We start from the raw sequence: 22462 nt of genomic DNA, 5'->3' as shown, positions 1-22462 counted from the left end.
ATTTCAAAGAAAAAGAGAAAAATTGAACTGTCTTCAGTTATATTTTAGACAGCTGTGGCCTGCATGGTAAATACCATGAGTAAAGCTGAAGCTTAATACTCTTCTTTCCAGATGAAAGAAGAAATCATTTAGTTAGAGAATCACCTCTGTTCTCTAACAAACACACATGGGCTCCACAGTTTTATACAAAAAACCACGATTTTCTGTGAACACAGGATGCTGTGAAACTCAGGCATCCTTCTGGAAGTGCAGTTACCAACACATGCCCACTTCTAAAGTAAAAATTGGAATATAAGGTGGTTAGGTCACTGAATGCATGACCATCCATTGAAAGATAGTGGCATGTGAGAATTTCCACTATTTTAAAATACTTAAGTCTGCTTAACCTCTTGTACGTACTTAATAATTCAGCTTTTCCAGATGAGTATTTCTGTTATAGGATTCAGTTTCTGTGTTTGTGTGCTTTGAAGTTGTTACCATAATTTCCCCTATTTTCAGATTTTCAGCACTTTTATATTAATGACAATAGCTACTTAAGAGAATATTGGGAATATTTTGGAAAAAAAAACACATTTTCCCCTCTATTTTGTCCTGTATTAGGAAACAAGCCAGTAATGATTTTGATAAATCAGAAAAAAGAACATTAAATTTTAGCTGAGAATGTGAAACACTGCAAAATTCAATGACTGCGACTGGTATTTTCTAGACTAAATGCATAGACAGCCTTATTACTGTGGATTGATGTAATTATTGTAAAGATAAGAGATCAGAATGTTTACTCATCTGAGTAAGCTTATTAGCACATGACTTCATTGTGATTTACAGCTTGCCTTAAAATGCATAATACAGTAAGTTACATAGCAAAGTAAACATGTAACCAAGCCTGTTAGGGATATTATCAACTAGTTTTGTTTGTTTGTCTATTATTTAGTGCATTCATAGGGATCTGGCCGCAAGAAATATTCTTCTAACTCATGGTCGAATTACAAAAATCTGTGACTTTGGCCTGGCAAGAGATATAAGGAATGACTCAAATTACGTGGTCAAAGGAAATGTAAGTATTTATGATACTTAATACATTTAAGTTAAGTAAGTTCCTGTTGTCTTGCTGTGCAAGTAAAAGTCTTTTTTAGTTAGATGGAAATCTGGATTTTCCAGTTCTGGTGTGTGTATATATATATATATCTATCCGTGTTGGCTAGGCGGGGAAAATTCTGACATAGATGTATGTGCTGACAAAATTTTTAGTTTATACTTGTTATACTGGAAAATATGTGCTCATAGCTAAATGCATGTTGTAGTGAAAGAAATGTTTTTGCTGCACCAATATAATGTCCAGTCTTCTTATTATACATGAATGTACTCAAAGGTACTGCTCTGTAAGTAATTACTAGTTTTGACATGGAAATACTCTAGTATCACAGTCCTAAATGTTGGAATTATTTGGAAACATTTTCCCTGGGCATTGCACTATTTGTCAGTTATTGAAATAGTTTATTTTTAAAATATCTAAATAATCAGGGTTTTACAGCTTCTCCTTTTCTGTAAGGGAGCACTCAGAGAATGAAAACTGAAGTGTGAATTTACTGATTAGAGCATCAATGGGAGGCAAAAACATCTTGGTTTTCTCTGATTCAATAGAGACATCCTAACCTCCCTCGTATGTGTAACAAACACAGCTTTAGCTTGCAGCTGTAGTTCAAACCCTGTAATAGGGTTGGAACAAGACACTGTATTTTGATGAGAAAAGTTTAAAACCTCCCATGTAGAGGAGTACCAACCTCACAAGTACCTATTAAACCTCTGGAGGGGTACAAAGGCACTTTGAAGTGATGCAGATTACCTTGGCAGCACTTGCAGTCCCCTTTAAAGTGCCAGAGCAGTAAAAAGAGCCCTACTACAAAAGAAAATCTAGCTTCTCTGTGGTTAAGTTGGGGAGGTGTTTATGAAGTATAGGTATTTTGCATCTCAAACTGATTTATGCTGCCTGGCTTAGTGTTCTAAGTCTGTGTCAGATAGGTGCAGCCAGCTGCTGCCTTCAGAGTATGTATGCTTTCACTTGCACAGTTTTTCAAAGAGGATCCCTGTTCAGCAAGGCAGCCCTTGTCCCCATTTCAGCTGAGGGCTCCATGATCTTAATGATGAGGGGCTGGTCATTACTTAGGGGCTTGACAACACATGAACTAAAGCTTACCTGTCCTGCCTTTGGCAAGCTGATAAAGAGAGAAAATGCCATACCTGAGCATCTCTCACCAAAGGGGTTTGCCACTCACTTAGCTTCAGTCAATCCATGGTACCTCAGGTATGACATAACTCTGCTGCTGTGCTGTTACCCAGCAGGCCTTGATGTCTCAGGTACCTACAGCATCCTTACTTTAGGCTGTGAGATAGGTTTATTGGTTTTCTTCAAAACAATGTCAGTACCAGCCACTGGTTCAGGTTAGGGAGCAGTAGGAACTGAAATAATTCACGAGTGCCTGCTGTGACAAAATATTGAGTAGTGCTTAGTGTAACCAAGCTACTTTCAGGCTCAAGGTCAGGTCAAGAACTGCCTGATCATAAAGGGTCCTGGGAGTAGGAAGTTTAGACCAGCACCTTAGGAGGGAAGTGTGCAACTAAGTTTTATTTGTCTAGGTTATCCTTTAAGTTTCCTGAGTTGATAGAATCACAGAATCATAGAATGGTTTGGGTTGGAAGGACCTTCTAACATCATCTAGTCCAACCCCTCTGCCATGGGCAAGGACATCTTTCACTAGATCAGGTTGCTTAGAGCACTATCCAGTCTGACCTTGAACATCTCCGGTGTTGGAAATGTTGCCCAGATGAAGTATCCACAACCTCTCTGGACCACCTGTTCCAGTGTCTCACCATCCTCATCATAATTTTTTCCTTGTTTCCAATCTAAATCCATGCCCTTTCAATTTAAAACCATTTTTCCTTGTTCAGTCATCACAGGCCCCAGTAAAAAGCCTCTCTCCCATCTTTGTTGTAAGTCCTCTTTATGTAAGCCACAATGAGGTCTCCCTTCTCTTCTCCAGACTGAATAACCCCAAGCTCTCTCAAACTTTCTTCATATGAGATGTGTTCAAGCCCTCTGATCATTGGAAGAAAGAGGTCTGGTTTCTTCCAAAGCAGGAGGAGTGTTTAGGACAGAGGTCTGACCAGCTCCTACAATCAGACAAGGAAAGGGCAAACCAGGGAGAGGAAGGTGGAAGCAAATGCAAAGGCTTCCTGTGTCCTTTCTTCTGCTCCAGTTAGCATTCATAAGGGATCTTTCCATTCCCACCCAAACTTATGAAAAATCACAGAATCATAGAATTGTTCAGCTGGTAAAAGACCTTTTAGATCATTCACTCCAACTGCTAACCCAGCGCTACCAAGTCCTCTAAACCATTTCTCTAAGCTCTACATCTAACATATCTTTAAATATGTCTAGGGATGGTGACTCCATCACTTCCCCAGGCAGCCTGTTCCAATGCTTGACAGCCCTTTTGGTGAAGAATTTTTCCTAATATCCAATCCAAACCTCCCCTGGCACAATTCAAGGCCATTTTCTATGCTTCTGTCACTTGTTGTGTAGAAAAGACAGATCCCCACCTTGCTACAGCCTCCTTTTGGGTAGCTGCAGAGAGCACTAAGGTCTCCCTCAGCCTCCTTTTCTTTGGGATAAAAGACTCCAGATCCCTCAGCTGCTCCCTGTAAGGCTTAATATTCCAGACTCTTCATTACCTTCGTTGTTTTTCTTTGGAAACACTCCAGTACCTAAATGTCAGTATTGTAGTGAGGGGCTCAGAACTGGACACAGCACTCAAGGTGTGTCCTCACCAGTGCTGTGCACAGGGGACAATCCCTGCCCTGGTCCTGCTGGCCACACTATTGCTGACACAGGCCAGGATGCCATTGGCCTTCTTGGCCACCTGGGCACATCTGGCTCATGTTCAGCCCCTGTCACCAGCACCCCCAGGTCCTTTTCTGCCGGGCAGCTTTCCAGACACTCTTCCCCCAGCCTGTAGCAAGGCATAGGATTGTTGGGACCCAAGGGCAGAATCCACCTCTTGGCCTTTTTGAACCTCATACAATTGGTTTGGCTCATCCAGTTTATCCAGATACCTCTGTAGAGCCTTCCAGCAGATCAACCCTTCTGCCCAAAATATTTATTTATATATATTACTTTAATTTGAATTTAGTTTTTTTTGCAGATAGACTGAGGAGTTAAAGCAGATGTATTGACTAAAGCCTTGAAGCGTCTTGACTATGTGAATCTTATTTGGCTGCCTGTGCCAGCCAGTCCACCAAAGTAGACTTGCTTACATGCTGAAGTAACCATGTGATGATCATTTATATTATTTTCCTCTGACTTCTTGATATCCTTTATTAACTAGACAGAAGGAGTCAAACAGTATTCAGAAAATCAGAGTGCCAGGAACAGTATTAGCTTGGTAGACCCACAGAAAGATTGATCACTAGCAATGCAGCACTTGGAGATGCTAAAAGTTTCTTTTTGGTTGGATACTTCTTGATTTTAAAAATATTTAATGCACATTAAAAAAACAGAACAAGTTGATTTTACCTTGTCAATTCTTTATTCCTTATATCTACTGTCTTAATTTATTCCCTCTTCCCTGGAAAGGCTCGTCTTCCCGTGAAGTGGATGGCACCTGAAAGTATTTTCAATTGCGTCTACACCTTTGAGAGTGACGTCTGGTCTTACGGGATATTGCTTTGGGAGCTCTTTTCTTTAGGTAAGCTCCTTCAAGATGTTTACTCCATATCTGTTTCATTTTGGGTTTTACTGTCGAGGCAGAAATCATATTGCTCACCTGCTCTCTCAACAGGAAGCAGCCCCTATCCAGGGATACCTGTGGACTCCAAGTTCTATAAAATGATCAAAGAAGGATACAGGATGTTCAGCCCTGAGTGTGCACCACCTGAAATGTAAGTGAGCAACCAGCACCTCCAATCATCCAAACATCAGTAAAGATGTGAAGAAAGGGAAGCTTCTGTTCTTGCACTAAGGCTCATTGCTCTGCCCCATTGTAATTTTTTAAAGTTCTTTTCATGTTTTAAATAATTCATGTACTCTTAACTAGCAGAATACACGCCTGTGTTGTTACAAGCAATGAAATACACTCATGCCTTGTGCCATCTGATCACTTTGTCATGGCACCTGCTCTCTGTCAATAAATTATTGACAGATTACAGAACATAATTAAACATTTTTACTTCAGATAAAGAAGTCAGTGAGATGTATCACCAGACTGTACAGCATCTGCATTTGTGCTTTACTTCCTGACAGCAAGAGGACTGGCTACTGATCTTCTTTATGAGACATTCCTAATTCACTATTTTGTAAATGGATTGGCATTTAACAAGCTGTCAAAGAACACTGTGTCCAGAGCCTCCCATTAGTGGTGAGTTCTCTGTTGTCACAAACACAGGTCTTAGCAGCAACATTCCTGTTCTTAAAGTCATTTAAAGAAGATGCAACGCTTTTGTTTCAAATAATAATGCAGGAGAGATAAGAACTAAGGATTTCTTCATGAGCAGTATTTAATTTTGGTGTCTTTACAGGTATGACATAATGAAGAGTTGCTGGGATGCTGATCCCTTACGGAGACCTACATTTAAACAAATTGTACAAATGATAGAGCAGCAGCTTTCAGATAATGCCCCCCGGGTAAGCTATGGATTAAGCAGTTTCAAGCAAGATGTTACACTAGAGCTGTGAGAAGGAGAGCCCAGGCACTGCATTTCTGGTATTACTTATGTAGCTTTTCAGCATCAGTCTGGGTAGTAAGAATGATGTTTGGGCTATTCCATTAGACAGTATCTATCTAAGCCCATACCCAATATTTATTAGCTGCAGAACATTTTTTGCATTACTGATGTTTCTCACTTACAATAGACCTGTCACAACAATTTTGACATTACAAAATGCAACGGTACTGCATAAATTCACCTTACCCTAAACTATGAAAAAATCTGTTAATCTGGGAAACATCTCAGAAATAAATATAATTAGTTTTTATTAGGAAAGCCATTGGATGAAGGGGTGGAGCCTTTGTCAGTCTTGTGTATCTTCTCACTTCCCTCCCCTAATACCATTTACATAACCTTGGAGGTATGTTGTCACAAATTGTATGTGCTGCTCTTTCAACCATTCCATAGCGAAAGCTTATTCTGAGCTGGCAACTGGAAAAAACTGTCCAAAGAAAAACTGGAGGCACATCCTAAACTTGGATTATCTCTCTCCATAACTTTGTGTGTTACTGGGGTTTACAAAAGTACGTTTAGACCTGACTTAAAAATAAAGCTTTCTTTTACTTTCTGGATGCCTTGTTTGGGCAGAGAGTACATGGCTTCCTGACAATTTGAGAAAAGAGGAAACTGAAAGCTGCTGGTGTTCGATTGCATCCTGTAGTGTATTTTTGGCAGGTGCAGGCATTACTAAAACAAAAGCAAGAATCTGAAGGAATCATTAGTGAGATTTCTGGGGGAGCTTAGTAATAACCTGAGCTATTTCTTTTTTTTTGAGCTCAGCTGAAATTTGGCATGCAGTTGGAAGCTACAGTGTTTTTAGTAACTGAGATTGAGCTTCATGATTCTTTAAAGCAGCAGTTAAGCCCAAGACCTTTTGACACTGTTTTGATTTGCAAAGAAGCTCCTGAGCTGGAGCCCTTCCACAGCAGTGTATAGTACACGGTGGGAAAAGGCTAAGAAAGGAATGCTCTCCAAGAATGTGTGAAGGGAGCAGTCTGCAGAGTATTGACACCATTCTTTGGCTTCTGCAGGTTTATGCCAATTTCTCAACCCCACCTTCCAGTCAAGGAAATGCTCCAGATCACTCTGTGAGGATTAACTCGGTGGGCAGCAGTGCTTCCTCGACTCAGCCTCTCCTGGTACGCGAAGATGTTTGAGTGGCATGTGAAGAAGAGGAGAACAGATGTGTTAGCTGTTTGTATTGTGCAGGGGCTGAGAGAGGGACAACTTCAGTAATTTCTCTTTCTTTTACTCACTACTACCACTGTGTAGCTGAAACGTTGTTGTAATACTGTCCTTTACCATGCACTGTTATACATAAATTTAATCTGCTGAGCACGGTTACAGGCATCATTGCAGTGTTAATTGAAGCTGTATATATTTTGCTATATTGTGTGTATTTGCAGTAGAGAGCCAGATGTGAAGGAAAAAAAACATCCGACAAAAGAAATCCTAAGCCAGGGTGTGGAATTAGATGACTGTAGATCAAACCAAATCTGCAGTGATTTGTCTCTGGATCTGTGCCTAGAATGCATACAGTCATTTTCTAGTTAATCTTGTTTTTCTGAATTTATGAAATAAACAAGTATTAAGTTAATGGTTTTGTAAACCCCTTTCCACATCCAGCCAAGCCTGAAAGGCTTTCCCAGGCAGGTATTATAGTTTGGAGGCCAGTGAGGGTGCTGTATTTACCTGGGAAAAAGAGCTGAAGGAACCAAGACCCTTCCAAAGCTGATTTTCACAGCTGGAAACCCTCCTGGGAGCTCTGGGGTTTAAACCGGAGGAGAAGGGAGGAAGAGCATGGATTTTCATTTTTATTTCCCACCTGTGCTGTCACCCTTGCAGACCAGCTGCACTGTTTCCATGGATATATGCACTACTTCCCACCAGGTAGTGCATTCTCTGCCAGGATGAAGCTGCCCATTGCTGGGTCTCACTCCACCATGGAACCTGAACTGCTTCTGTGGCCCTCTGCCTGGGGTGCCCAAAGACTTTGACATTTGTTTTGCTAATAGTTGCATCTAAAGTGTTCACCAAAGATAGGTGGGCCCTGCCAAATTGGTCAGAAAAGAGGAGGAAGGCTGCTTCCAGTAAACTGTGTGTGTCGGGAGAGGAGGCATTTAACAAGTCATCTTATCTAAGGGAGACCAGAGAAAAATAATACTCTCCTGGGGGCCCTTTCTTTATCTTGTCCTACCCAGGTGAATCTTTCCCACAGTCTTGGATAGTGTTAACTGGAAAGGGCTATTCTCCTCCACCCCAAGTTGTTTCTCTGGTAGTCCGGAGATGATAATGAAGAAGAGTCTAACTGAGAAGTGCCAAATTTATAAATGGCATAAGGGAAAGAATCCTTTCATTCTTCTTTGAAAGACACAAAGCTTTGGGATCAGCATCTGTTGAGCCCAGGGCTGTGCTTAAAAGTGTTTTCTAACCCCCTTTTCTTCCCACCAGGAACACTGCTGGTTCTTTTCCTTCGTTTCTGACCCCTAAAAATAAGTAAAGGCATTGAGAGAAGTATTTCTCAGAGGCAGAGTACTACTTGAGTACCATATTTATTTACAATGCACTTAAGCACTCTGTTACTTACTTTACCAGGATTTTGGTTGAGTTTACATGCAATTCAAATGTGTAACTAGCTGCCCAAATACAAGGTAATTGTAAATACACACGCTGGTAGTATATTTTGGGTTATATTGAATACCGCGCTCCTTCTGTGACTGTGCATTTGGTTTGTTGTTACAGGAATCCGTCTTTCAGAGTTAAATAAAAAAAATTAGCCATTTGCACTGAACTTACTTAGGCTGTTGCACCTTTCCAAAGTTAGCCATTTGTTTGGATGCACTCTTATGCATACTAGTTGTTGAGCATTTTCAGTTTAATGCTATAAAAGCTCTTTTGTAACGTGTTGGCTTTTGGAGCAACTGTAGACAAACTAGTTGTTATAGATGTCTCGGTACTTTACAGACACTTAGCTGAAAGAGGTTTGGGTTTTTTCGTTCTTGAAATTTATATTTTTATAATTTTGGGGGGTTTGAAACTTATTTTGCAATGGCTTGGTGTTTTGAATGGGTTTATGCATTGTTTTTGTAAATATGGAAATGTAGCAATAATGTCCTTTTGACTATTCTCAGTCCTTGAGTCTCAAAAATATTTTTTTATATATATATATGCAAAAACTATATGTATAAATATGTAAGTGTTTGAAAGTTTATGAAACACTTATGGATATGTTGCTCAGTTGTAGAATTGCAGTTAAGAAAAGTTCAAATAAATCTGTAAATATGTATTCAAATGCTAACAATGTGTATTATGTTAAAACTGAATATTTTCATGTAAGTCTTAATAAATTCCTGGGTTGAAGCAAAACCTCGGTGTCTGGCCAAACACAGGTCAAGTCTGGCATTCTGAAACACTTTTGCAAATACATGCCAAAAAATTTTATTTGCTATCTAAGTTCTTTACCTGTGAATATATGAGACTTGACAAATACTTGAAAATTCCAATGCAGCTTTGTTCTGGAAGAAAATTGCAGTTAGAAGATTGATCTTGTAGACTGTTGGTGCAGTCTATATATCATGAATAGTGTTTTAAATGAAGATCTCTCAGTATTGCTAAGGAAATGGTTGCAGAGGAAATTGGAGCCACTCAAAGGCTGAGTATTCCCCCTTGCTTTAAAAAATGTACATGCTCTTGGCCCCTCTTTCAGGCTGGCATGAGAGCTCATGCTGGACTGGCCGAGTGCTGGGAGGCAGCAGGAGATCCCTGGGCTGCTGCAGTGGCAGGGGTCATGAAGGGAAAGCTGCCCTCACTTGAGCAGGTACTCTGTGTCTTACTGGGAGTCCCTCTGATGTAGTTACTCCAGGTTTGAAATCTGTGACTCCCCATCTCACACTTGTTCCTATGCTGCCTAAGGGTTTGCCTGCTTGGTATGTGATTTAATAGTAGTTATAGAGCATATAAATCTCTAAAATTACCCTACTAAAACCCCTACTAACTTATATGGGAGACAGACCTCAACCGTTTTGGTCCTTAAACATTCCTGTTCTGTCAGCAGACCACCTTGAAAAGCTCCCCTTCTTCAGCTTCCTTTGTAAAACACCTTCCTTTTTTTGTCTTTTTTTTCCTTCCACACAGGTCTTCACTTTGCTTGTTAAAACTAATTAAGGAAATTATAACCTGGTTTTGTCAGGAGCCATGAGATATGAGCTTTGTTAAAACTGGCATTGTCATTGTTTCTAATAATGCTTCAGAAGATACCAAAATGGTGTCTGATATGGAACCATTTTTTCCCTATCTTGTCCACCACCCCCAGATTCAAGCAGAGTAGAGTTTCATACTGAAGGATTCCTGCAGCTGAATTGTACAAATAATTTGGGAGTTCTCATTTAGCATCGCCAAAGGAGCTATTTTATGCATTTATTTGGTTAGCACATCATTAATTTTATTTTCCTGGAATGTTTCCCATTCTGAAACACCCTAGGATATTGCATCTCGGTTTTCTGAAAAAAATCTTGCTCCTATTTTCTTATTACAAGGCTCGCAGTGATTACCACTTCCATTCCTGCTCATGGTCAAACAGCCCGTTTCCTTCTGAATTATTTTATTGTGCCAGTTCTAAGGAATAGCTTTCAAGGAAAGGCCCCTATTGACACTTAATATGTCTTTTATCTGCCCTTCAAAGCATTGTTGTACCCAGCTATAAAGAGCAACCAGCACCATATTATCATCATGGACCATCAGGGCCATGGACTGTTGTGGACCAAGCATCTGAAGGGAGGGTGCAGAAAACTGGTTCAGGCCAGGGGTGCCCAATGACAGGACCAGAGGCACTGGGCACAAATGGAAATGTGTAAGTCTCCCTCAACATCAGGAAACACCTTTTTTTTACTGTAAGGGTGACTAAGCACTGGCATGGATTATTCCTGAGATGATGAGGTTTCTGTGCTTGGAGATAATCAAAAACCATGTGGACATGGTCCCAGGCAAGGGGCTCTATGTGTCCCTCCTTAAGCAGGGGAGTTGGGCCAGTATCTGCCTTAAAACCTCAACCCTTCTGTGATGTTCCAGTCAGCCAAGGGCACTTTGGAGAATCTCAGCTGTAACATGCACTTGGCTAGAAGCAGGAAAGAAAATCCCTCCTTTACACTGAACATTAGAGAGTGACTCGTCCTCTGTTCCCTTTACTAGCTAGAAAAGAAAATACTCGTAGGCTCTGTGGGAGAGAAGAGGAAAGATCATGGAAGCACTAGGGTATACATGGAGTTAGTGATCAGTATCATACACATCATTATCACGTATTTTTTTGTTTCTGGTTCTTCTTTACCTTTCTACATAGGTCTTTGGGAAAGCAAATGGAGACATGTTTCTGGGCTAAGTCACCAGCATAGGAACATTCACACCCTGGACCAAAATATTCACACTGATCACTGGAGAAGTTGGACAATAGCGTCCTTAATTCTAGTGTGTTGGAGGCTGAAACCCAGAGAGAGAAATGTTTCCATCTTCCTCTATATGGATTAGGGAGCTTCCTACTTGTTCTGTAGGGAGGTCTGAGTCTCAATAGAGGAGAAGGAACAGTTGCACAGACTTTTTAGCTTCTGGTTTAGAACCAAAGTTGTAAAAAATGTCATAATCTACTCTGCAGTTCAGTTGTGGCTTGCAGAAACTTCTGTAACTATGAGTAATGGTTAAAGATGACCTTCAATTGCCATATTTCCTGTGCACTAATTTCTTAGAAGATTATGCTGTAACTAGTCATTTTCTGTCCAGAAATTGCTCTGAAGCTGTTTCCTGAAAGATTGTCCATATTTCTTAAATTGATTATCATTCACTCTTCTTGGTGAGGATCATTATCTGTCAGTTGCCAGCCAGGCAGCAGAGATTATTTACTAGCAGCAGAAGCTCCAGTCATTTGATTTTTCTGTCTGTGCCCTAGAAATCATTTTAGCTAAGTTGTGACAGGCAGCAGAAACCAGTATAGCCCAAAGGGGCTGCTGGGCTTTGTGTGTGCTCCCCCCAAGCACTGTCAGCAACATCAGATAAGGGCTTTGCATGGCACATTTAGTGCTACCCAACCATCAGGTCCCCACGCGGAAGGCACAGCATGTAGCTTCCCTTATAGACCACTAAACATCAATGTGTAGCACAAGTTACCCCCAGGACTTTCTCCAGCTGCAGAAAGTGCCAAATTTGTACATTTTGAGATGTAGGCATGCCAGTGGCTGGCTGCTCTTCTGCAAATCATACTGCATCTATTTGTAACTGGTTCGAGCACCATTGCTGGGCAGGGGGCCTTGCTCTTAATGTGTGGTTGTGGGTGGAGCTGGTGTGGCCATCAGAACCTTCTCTATGGCCTAAAGGGTGCCCACTTAGAGACAGAGCTCCTCTCCTCCCCTCCAGGGGGGTTACCCAGCAACAGAGCCTCTCTGTGCATGTGCTGCGTGTGCTGTCACTGCCAAGGCGTGTGTCCTTCTGGTACTTTTCCATTTGATAATCAAATAGCAGATTCATAACCCACAGTTCAAGGAATGAAACTAAACAATGTTGAAGCATTAATATTTTAAAATTAAATCAGTTCCTCACAGCAGTGCAATAAAAAAGGGCAATTGCAACCTCACAGATGCTGGTTTTGGCATTTTCTCTTTTGAGTTAAAATAGCAAAGCCGATTCAAATTTATTTATGAGATTAAAGCATATTTGTATTTTCCCCTTCAGCCATTCAAAAGCTGTTTGCATTTTTCTTCTTTTGCTGGGATTAAACACTAGCTAGTTACTTCTAGAAATAAGCACTATTTGAAATTTCCCATATTGTTGTGTAGCGTATTTTGGATTTAAAGTCACTGTTTGATAGGATGTCTATGAGGAAAGGACCAAGGAAGGACTTGGACTAGAAACAACAGATCAAAAGTGTCAAATGCTGCACCAAGAGCAGTAAGTAGTTGCACAGTCCCTGCTGTCTAGGGACAGCCTGGAGTTGCTGCATTGCTAAGAGAAGCAGAAACCTGTCAAGCATCTTGGTCTGGATACCAGCACGTGGATAAACCTGGCTGCACCAGACGAAGACATGTTGGCCTTATCCCTTCAGAAGTCAGGCCTGTAAAGGTTTCCTCTCTAATCCTGGTGTTTGCAAAGCTTCTCTTTTGAGGGAAGAGGGAGAAATGACTGGTATAATACATTCTAGCTGTTCAATCTGAGAACACCAACACTAAAAAGGGTAGCAGTGGAGAATTAAGTGTATTTTACAATACCTTTTCTTTTAATAATGAAAATGAATGTTTGTAGAGGATGTTTGTCTGCATCGTTTGAACTATATTGATGAAATAAATTAAGCAGGATAAAATCTGATAGCTTCACTACAAGCAGTTATCTAAATTTTGAAGTTTTATTTTTTCCTTTTAGAGCTTCTACCATTATGGGGCATGGAGAAAATAGAAAAATATAAGCAGTACTGATAATCCCTCCCTCCCCGTCAGGAAAATAATCGAACACAAGGACTATAATTACCTTTCAGAAGTTTATTGTTAAACTCCTGGAGACTTCAGAGGCCTGGAGCAATAGCAGGGAGTACCTGAGCCTGGCAGTGGGGAGTTGCCATTCAGAAGTAGAGCACTGGGTTACAGGGAGGCAGCTCCCTCAGGAGCCAGAGGACACGGCTGACCAGTGCCTTGCTGCATCCCACCTGGCCATCGACTGTCAGCTTCTGAGAGATTTCCTAGCATTTCTCAGACCCCTTTGAATGGCAGCAGTTGTTCTGAGTTTCACATGTAAGGTTGCAGGAAAAAGAACCAAGCTGATTTGATTTTGGTCATTTGGGTGGAAGAAAAAAACAAAACCTTTTTTTTAAATCAAAAAAACATTCTTTCAAGATTCCTCCACTGACTGCAAGTAGCATTGCACCGTCTGCACTCTGCTATGTGGCTCCTTCTGGGAGGCATCAGCAGGACCAAGGCAGCAAGAGCAGTGAGATTCCACCATGGGGATGAACATCCCCACCAGTGCTCACCAGACAGCTTCTCTGGGAAGCCACACATGGCACTTCTAGGGTAAAGAAGAACATCTGCACTGTATCTCATTGGCCCCTTGCAAAGATGCCACCAGCACTTGCCAGGGTGCAGGAGTTTCTCTAGCACTGAGAGGAGTTACCCCAGAGGATTTGCTTCCCAGGTAGTCTCTGTTACTCTGCCAGTTAATCCCAGCAGGAAGCATATTATCTGCTTCTTTACAGCCTCTGCCCCAAAAAGCTGGAATGAAAAAAAAATTGTTTTAGTATCTTTGATCCTTCTTTGGTTTTGGTGATTTTCTTTAGTTTTGTTTGTTTGTTTGTTTGTTTGGGTTTTTTGTTGGGTTTTGTTTGGTTGGTTGGTTTGATTATTTTATTGCTCCTTTATAAAGTTGCCCTGCCACCCTCAGCTCTTGCTGGGTTCCATATTTTTGATTTTTCTGTGAAGGAGTACAATCCTGGAGAAGATCCTGGTTTTAGGCAAGCTGCTCAAGGGCTCTCTGCAGCAGGAGGAGGCTCAGCTCTCTCTTTGGGGTGTGTGTGCTGTGTAGGGCTGTAGCTGCAGCAAGCACTGTCCTGCAGGCAAACACACTGCCAGGGCAGACAGCTTGTTTGACCCAAGCCCCTCTGGTCTCTTCTTTGAATAGCTTTAGGAACAAATCTGCTTTGAACCATCTTTGTAAGCTATTGTTGCAATTATGTAGGATGCTGAGGCCATGTGATAGTCATGTGTGCCGATCACCACCCCAGCACTTTTCCAATCACAAGTAATAGATTGATCCACTTCCTTGGGATCAGAGCAGCACTGCCAGCCCTGCCCTGAGCAATGCCTCCTGAACAACCATGTGACAGTGGTTTGGACATGCTCTTGTCATTTGTGAAAAGCAAAGAGCATTCCTCCCTGAATGGAAGGAGAGGAGGGAAGAGAGCGCTGAAGAAGAACCATGTTTTGTCATGTTTTTCATGGCAGTAAAATAACTCAGACTCAAGACATGCCTGCTTCATTACACCTTGCACTTAGTTCAGAAATAGAGGGAGAAAAATGAGGGTCTTGATAGAAAGTCAAAGTATTTTGCATTATACATTACAGGATCATGTAGTAATGTAGTTACATGTTAGTAAGGCAGTTACAAATGATGAAGAAAATATCTGTTAACCAGTTGGAAAGTAAGAATTTCAATGCTTTCATTTACCATCTAGTAACTGGACAGTCCAAGGAACCACTTATGTGACAAGAGGAATGTTTTCAGAAATAAAATCACCAAGGATGTTTTCTGGCCTGCTGCCCACACATCTTGTCGAGCAACACACACAGCTGGTGTCACCAGCCCAGAGAATGCGTGCAGATTTGTCATCTTTTCAAGATTTTTTCTTCTGATATCAAAAGCCATGCAGAAGCAGAGCCTGATTTATGCCCAAGCCCATGGATATGCACAAATTAAAACTGTGGACAAGTATCTGCACACCTTGCCTGCCTGCCCAAGCCTTCTCCTTCCAGTCAAGAACAGATGGGAAGAAGTTGTAGTTTTATACATGTGTGCATCTAGTTCTACAGCAAAGATGGCACAGAGAACCACAGACCCCTCTTGTGCTGTGCTATGAGATCCTTACAGTCATTTGATGAGCTATCTAGATAGTTTGGCACCCAAATTGTAGTCTGTGGTTTCATTCAAGCCTAACCACAGCAATACCTGCAAATATGGTTAAAGCTGGTCTACAGCATATCAGCTGGAGAAAAAAATGTATCTGCTCCTTTGCACAAGGAACTTCAGCACAAACTGTTTTGTTTCTTCTCCATGACAAAAAAAAACAGCCTCTGGGGCTCAGTGGAAGTTTTAGAAAACAGGCTAAAACCAGCTTTCCTATACTGAAGCATTATTATCCTCTGGGATATCTTTTCCTCCAGTAAAAACTGAAGAGCTCAACCATCAAGTAAATGATTATTTTCAATTAAAAAGAGTAATTTTTTCTGGTGGCAGAATAAACATGTATTGCTAGCACACTAGCACACATTTTTCTAGGTTCAAATTCATATCAAAATATGAAATTGCCCAATGCATCAAAAAGTGGGAAGGAGAGGTGGCAGGAAAGCCAAGCTTTGTGATGTCAGAGCTGACTGGCTGGGCTGAGCCTTGCAGGGGGCACTTGTGCCTGCTGTGAAATCCAGTGTAGCTGGAGGCCATTCCTTCAGTGGGAAGGCCAGGACAGACCTTTTGCAAACTGGCATGAAAGGGGAAGGCAAGACAGCAGCAGTTTGCAGGAGTGAAGGAGCCCTGCAGTAAGGCTGAGCTGTAAGAGCCATACTGAGATTGTGGTGTCAGACACCCAACAAAGACCCCAAACATGGGGAGATCCAGCCTCAAAGCTGATCATCTATAAAAACTTCATCTGTTTCCCTGGAAAATGATTTCTGGTATTTGGCATTGCAGTCTTGGACAACAGCTCCATCAGCTGCTTCAGGGGAGGTTGGAAACAAGTGGTCCATCACCTGCACCTTGGGAATAGCTGCCTTATGGCAGGGATGTATCTTAACCCAAAGTAGTGACCACTGTTTGGTACTCTGCACCATATTCATCAAGGCTGGATATTTCTTCTAATTTTCCATCCTCCTTATGGGGAATATTTGTGATGAATCTGTTCCACTAAATTTCTTTTTTAAGAGGCTGAAAGTAAGAAAAGCCTTCTTCAAATTAAAACAAGTCAAATTATTTCCCTACTTCCCTGAGCAGTGTTGAGCAGACTTGATGCAGTTGGTAATGAGGTTCCAGGTCATTTCTTATTTTGGGTACCATCTGCTGCAATGGGAAATAACAACCAAGTGTATTTTATAAACACCATATGAATACGGTTCATTTTGTCTAATAATGTCCAAAACCTCTCTCCTGACTAAGTATATGCTGAACTTGAAAAGACCATTCCTGAACATCCGTAAGGCTTCAGAAAGTCTGTCACTTCCAAGCAGACAGACTCAATATCATTCTTTCAAAATAGATGCTAGCATTTTACCCCAAGTGTAGAAAGCGGGCTCTACAGGGCTGCTGTGACAGCCAGCTCTACGTCTATGCATCATGACTTATGCATATTATGCATATTATGACATGACTATGCATGGCAGACTAACCACGGAGACTTTACAAGAAGAAGAAATACTTTGGAATTTGCATTATTCTTTCACCTACCCTTCAGGTGCAGCATTTTTAGTCTTGCTGTAAAGAGGCCTTTTGTCGTGAAAAAAAAATCTGATTATTTTTGACAAGTCTGTCAAGTAAACTATTTCACCAAGTGCCTGCAGATACAACTTGCTAAACTAACTGTGTGCCTCTGAGGATACTGATTGTTACTAGGATAGCTCCTGCCGACGCATCTTCTTCATTACATCCCTACCAGTGCCTTCCAATTCCCACCTGCAGCCGTTGCGCAGCTGCTCTTCTCCTCCGTGCCTGCCACAGAAGCATGTGGGAAGGAGTATACAGAAAGGATAAAAGTAGATAGGCTAAATGTGTGGAAGGCATGGATTCTGTGCTACTTTGTCCACGCAATCTGAACAAGCTCCTGAAGCAGTCTGGCACAGGCAGCGCCGTCAGACACACAGCTCTCTCGGGAGGCACTCCACAGGGCTGATGGCACCCATCTCTGCTGCCTGGAGGAGTTGCTCCCAGGACAGGGAGAGAGAGCAGTTTGGGGTAATTGCCCAACTAATTTTGGCTGGAAGGAAAAAAAATCTTCCTGCCAGATAAATAGTTTAACTACTGGCAGCAACATAGTATGTACCTTCCAGTTTTGTTTGTTTTTCAGATGTAATTAATTTACTACTTTGTAAAATCCTACATCATGAATTATGAACTATATTAAATAAGCCCAGGTCTAATACTGATGCTTGTGCCATTCCATTAAGGGCTTTATTGAAACAGAGGTAGTTCCCACTGTTGTTTTGCTTAAAGAAGGTTTCCGTTCATGCTTAGGCACCACACAAACCACAGTCTGGTGGTTCAGCAGGTAGGATTTTGTGCTGCATGGTAGGAAGAACCAGCTGAAATGAAGAATATCATAGCTCTTGCCTCCCAGTTTGCTCCCTAATCTGCATTTGCCTGTTGTTCAGGGAACAGTGACCTGTGGCTGTGATTGGAGGTAGATCACTCAAGGAATATTTTTTAACCATATAATTGTATTCTAAGATTCAAAATCAGATAGATAATGACTGCAAAATTACCTCTTAAATGAGGTGGTCAATAACCATGTAGATTGCCTCTATTTTCTTTTATTTAAATTTATCTTCCAAGATTTAGCATTTTTATTGTAGTCAGTGGACTGGGCAGAGGCAGCACCAGGAGGAGGCAATGCCACCAGGCTGGGACAGATGCCCACAGGAGAAGGGGTGAGAGTGTCTCCCCATTGCTTCCCACAGGAAATCTAAGGAGTCATTTCTGAGCACTGACCTCTTCCACACTGAGCACAGATTCTCTTTTTGATGCCCTTATCTTTAGTCTGCATGCCATGACCAGCTGTACCTTATGGGATGTTTTCTTCTGCTTTTCCTGCCCAAGTTCCTGTTTAGAAACAGATCTTAGTTAGTCTATCACTAACCAGATTGGCCACTTCTTTCTTCTATTTTCCTCTTCAGTGTGACATTTTATTTCAATGTCTTATTTGCAAACTAACCACAGAAAAGATCATTCTCCCTCTTTTAGTTTCAGACATTACTTCATCTAATTGCAGCACCCTGAATGAGGCTCTGATATGTGGGATTGAGTAGTGGGGAGCCCATTTACACTACTGACTCCATCTGGTCACATCTCACTTCCTAATTGCCTCCTACCTCAGGCCTGGCCATAGTGAAAATGTGAACAAGGGAGAAGACAATGTACCCACATCTGTGTGAAAAATCACAGAATCATAGAATCACTAGGCTGGAAGAGACCTTCAAGATCATCAAGTCCAACCCATGCCCCAGCACCTCGACTAGACCATGGCACTGAGTGCCACATCCGGTCTCTGTTTAAACACATCCAGGGATGGTGACTCCACCACCTCCCCAGGCAGGCCATTCCAGAACTTTGTCACTATTTCTATAAAAAACTCTTTGCTAATATTCAACCTATATTTCCCTTGGTGCAGCTTAAGGCTGTGTCCTCTGGTTCTGTCATCTGCTGCCTGGAGAAAGAGACAAACCCCCACCTGACTACAACCACCTTTCAGGAAGGTGTAGAGAGTGAAATAAGGCAACTTGTTGTTTAATAAAAAGTAGCTGGCAAAACCAAGAACAGGATTTTTCAGAATTCAGTAAAAAAAATCAGCAGTCCATGGTGAGATCTGATTTCCAAATAGCCTCCTCCTTGGGGCAGCAATTCCTGTAAGTGAGAGGCTCAGCTTCACCAGGTGACACACTGGCCATGCTGTCCTTTGGCATGAGAGTGGATGCCCTCTCTGTTCAGGCTTTGCCCACTAGCAGCATGCTGTCCTTGACACTCTTGCTGCATGACACCACACCAGAGGTGGGGAAGCTCCTTCTGCAGGGAGCTTTGCTCTTGGATTTGAAGAGTAAAAGGATACCTATGCACTTAGCAAGAAAGCTGGTCTGAACAGACCTGTGAACTGGGACCTTCATGAAGCCTTGGTCATTGTGGTACTGGCAAAGGGCAACAAATCAAGGTGGAAAAGCTAATAGGCTGAGATAAAGGATGATGATCATTTGCTAATTACCATCATGGCAAAGAAGACTGTGTGGAGACATGGCTTAGTGGTGATCTTGACAGTGCTGGCTTAATGGTTGGACTAGATAGTCTTGAAGGTCTTTTTTCAGTCTAAATGACTCAGAGTCAATGAAGTTGGTGGAAACAGTCAGTTCAAAGTTTCATTTTCTTCATAAGTTTTGCTCTTTAGTATTTTTTATCCCTAGATGTATGCTGGATTGGTTCCATTTCAGAGGCCAGGTTTTGCATAGTCTGTTACTTTCTAAAACATTACCCACCCAAACAGGTTTACAAATGCATTTGAGCCTAGCCAAGATCACAGCTTTTATTTATTAACTTTTATTTAGTTATTTATTTACTTAGATGTATTAGTTTTCCTTTATTTGTGTATCCATTTATTTATTTAATGAAATAGCCACATACTTTAAAAAACATACATAAAATACTGTTAATTTGGGGCATAGAAGCAGGATCAACATTTAAAAACAAGGTTTGAAAGACAGCACATGTTTTTGCATGTGTGCACATGTGAATGGGTGCTCTCTGGGTACACATTTTGTCTGGATTGGAAGGGTGTGATGCTAATTGCAGTGTGCTGAGTTCTTTTGAACATGGGCTTTGTGTGTGGATTTCCCCCTCCTGAGTATAAGACTATTTAGGCTGCATGTATTTTTAAAGTAAAATTAGATATCTGTGGAAGATTTACAGTAATTCACTTTCAATTTAGGGCTGTTTTTTTGAATCAGAACAAATAGCTGAGCATCTGTTACCCTGAAAATGTTACAAAATGCAGTCACCAGGCAAAAATCAAGCATCTCTGAAAATGATTATTTTGGCTACATAATCAAGCAAGCAATTACTGCATTATCTACAAAGTATGATCATACATTATTAATACATTTTCAGAGAAAAAGGTTTCAGTAAATGCAGTTTTTCTGGCTTTTATGATACTCAAGACCCAGACGTAATTCTAGCTGACTGAAAATACTTCATGGCTTTTTCATTTTCCAATTTAAGGTGCAGTTTGGTTGGACATGAGAGACAGTAAGGAGGGAGCAGGAAGAACAGAAGGATATGGACATTTGTGTAAGTGATTACAGACATCCTTCCTATGTGTCATGCATATCCAAAGCCAGAGAGCCAATTTTCCAGTGGAAAAGGATTTAATAAGTGCAAACAGTATAGTGTGCTGTGCTATATACAGGACTTTTTATTTACATGTTCAGATATACAACCGGGAAGGCATTTTTCACAGAGCACCAGAGTTTCATGTGATACAGAGAGAATATTTTCAGAGCTGAGAGAAGAGCCCAAGAGAAGTGCTCACTCACCTTTGATGTTCTAGGTTGCCATGACTTTACAAACTAATTCCCATCTTCAAAAGCATCTTAAAGCAGGATTAATTTCAGTTAATTTTGGCTGTCTGAACATTAGGCATCCTAGCCAAGCTCCTGCCCCGGTTTATTTCTGCAGCCAGCAGAGAGACTGCTTCACCTGTCTTGGATGCTTACCCTGTGACAGGATGAATCACTCAGGCTTACAAAGAAGGCATTTATACTGCTGAGGCTGTGGGAGGTGAATCCGTTAAACATTAACAGTTTCAGTCAGTTTGTAAATGACTTTTGGAAATGGAAATTAGTTTTCCAGTTGACCTGGGCAACTGAATGTTACCTCAGGCCTGACATGATGGAGCCATACGCTCTTACTGAGCTGCATGCCATAACCTAATGTCACCAGCCAGAACAGAAAGATTCACAACCTGGTTTTGGACAGGTTCTCTCTGGATTCCTTTTCTAAAAGATGGCTGAAAGTGTATCCTGAAATGTCACCAGGAAATACTTTTGCCTTATGGAAAAACAGCCCAGGTTGCTTGGGAACTCATCTGTCAAGACTGTTTTAAAGATAAAGAAAACATAAGTGAGACCTAGCTGGGAAAGATCTGCTCAGAACTTGTGCTAGTGCCAAGAAGTCTTCTAGAAGGAAGTTGGTATAGAGGGGGGTGTGTGGGGGTGTGTGTGTGTGTGTGAAAACATTGGCAGGCAAGCAGGCATCACAATAATTAGTTATACAAATTACCACTAATGGGTGGCAGCACTGAATGCCATGGGATAAATTTATCCTTGGCATGAAGAGGAGTAATTAATCCTAAATGCACCCTTGTGATATAGGTAAGTATTACTATTAGCCCAGTTTGACAGATGCAGAGAGGTGATGTTTTGCCTGTGGCAATTCAGCTTTCCAGAAGACTGACTAAGATAATTTATGGTGGAGGATTACGTTATGCTCTTTAGATGACATTTCTTATAGCATTGCAACACTACCCCTTAAAGAAATGCATGGGGTAGTCAGAGATTTTGGAAGCTGATCTACAGCCAGAAAATTCAGCAAGCAGGTTCATGTTGGGGTGATCTGGAAAACCTCTAAATATACAACACAGCAGTGTTTATGCTGGCACACATGCGTCAGTAAGGAAAACTTGCTTTTCAGCAATGGAAACTTTCTGAGTGTCTTTTTTCCTTTGAAAATTCACACTTTCAGTAGGTAAACAACAGCTCTGCTCAGCTTTTGAGGTTTTCCATAAAACAGTCCTTGATTGGGCTATAGGCCTTTTCCTGCAGCAGGTAAATCATCCTAAGGCAGTGCTTGAGCCTGCTCCCCTCCCCAGTTTATTTGCTGGTAAAGGCTTGATGACCATCGGCTCAAAGAGCTCTGCTGCACATTGGTAAATCTCCCAAGCAAAGGAACATTTTAAAGTCACTCCTTCAAAGATGTGCTATCCATAGCATGAGGAGACTTCAACCATATACCATATGTTTAGCATATAAAGGTTTCAACACATAGCAAGTCACAGCTGGACAGACAGATTGCATGTTGAATTTCCTCCATACTGATCTGTAAAGCCCACAAGCTATTTGCATTTCCTGTATGTTTTCATTCAGTGCAAATAATTTTGATAATAAAAATCAAAATCTACTAGGGCACAGAAATCTAGCTTTCTTGATTGAGAATGAAG

The 22462-nt window shown here is 41.3% G+C and overlaps 1 protein-coding gene across 1 annotated transcript in view; it reads left to right on the top strand.

The window, feature by feature from the left end:
• Positions 1-9046, top strand: part of KIT (KIT proto-oncogene, receptor tyrosine kinase) — a 56660-nt gene extending 47614 nt beyond the window's left edge. The window contains exons 17-21 of the mRNA XM_054633029.2: positions 932-1054; positions 4631-4742; positions 4836-4935; positions 5572-5677; positions 6792-9046. Coding sequence (XP_054489004.2) covers positions 932-1054; positions 4631-4742; positions 4836-4935; positions 5572-5677; positions 6792-6917 — 567 coding nt within the window. The 3' untranslated portion in view covers positions 6918-9046. The remainder of the gene's footprint in view (positions 1-931; positions 1055-4630; positions 4743-4835; positions 4936-5571; positions 5678-6791) is intronic.
• The last annotated feature ends 13416 nt before the right edge of the window (positions 9047-22462 follow it).

Source organism: Agelaius phoeniceus, chromosome 4 (assembly GCF_051311805.1).
Source record: "Agelaius phoeniceus isolate bAgePho1 chromosome 4, bAgePho1.hap1, whole genome shotgun sequence".
NCBI lineage: Eukaryota > Metazoa > Chordata > Aves > Passeriformes > Icteridae > Agelaius > Agelaius phoeniceus.
The sequence above is the reverse complement of the archived record's forward strand: the minus strand, read 5'-3'. Positions and strand labels throughout refer to the sequence as shown.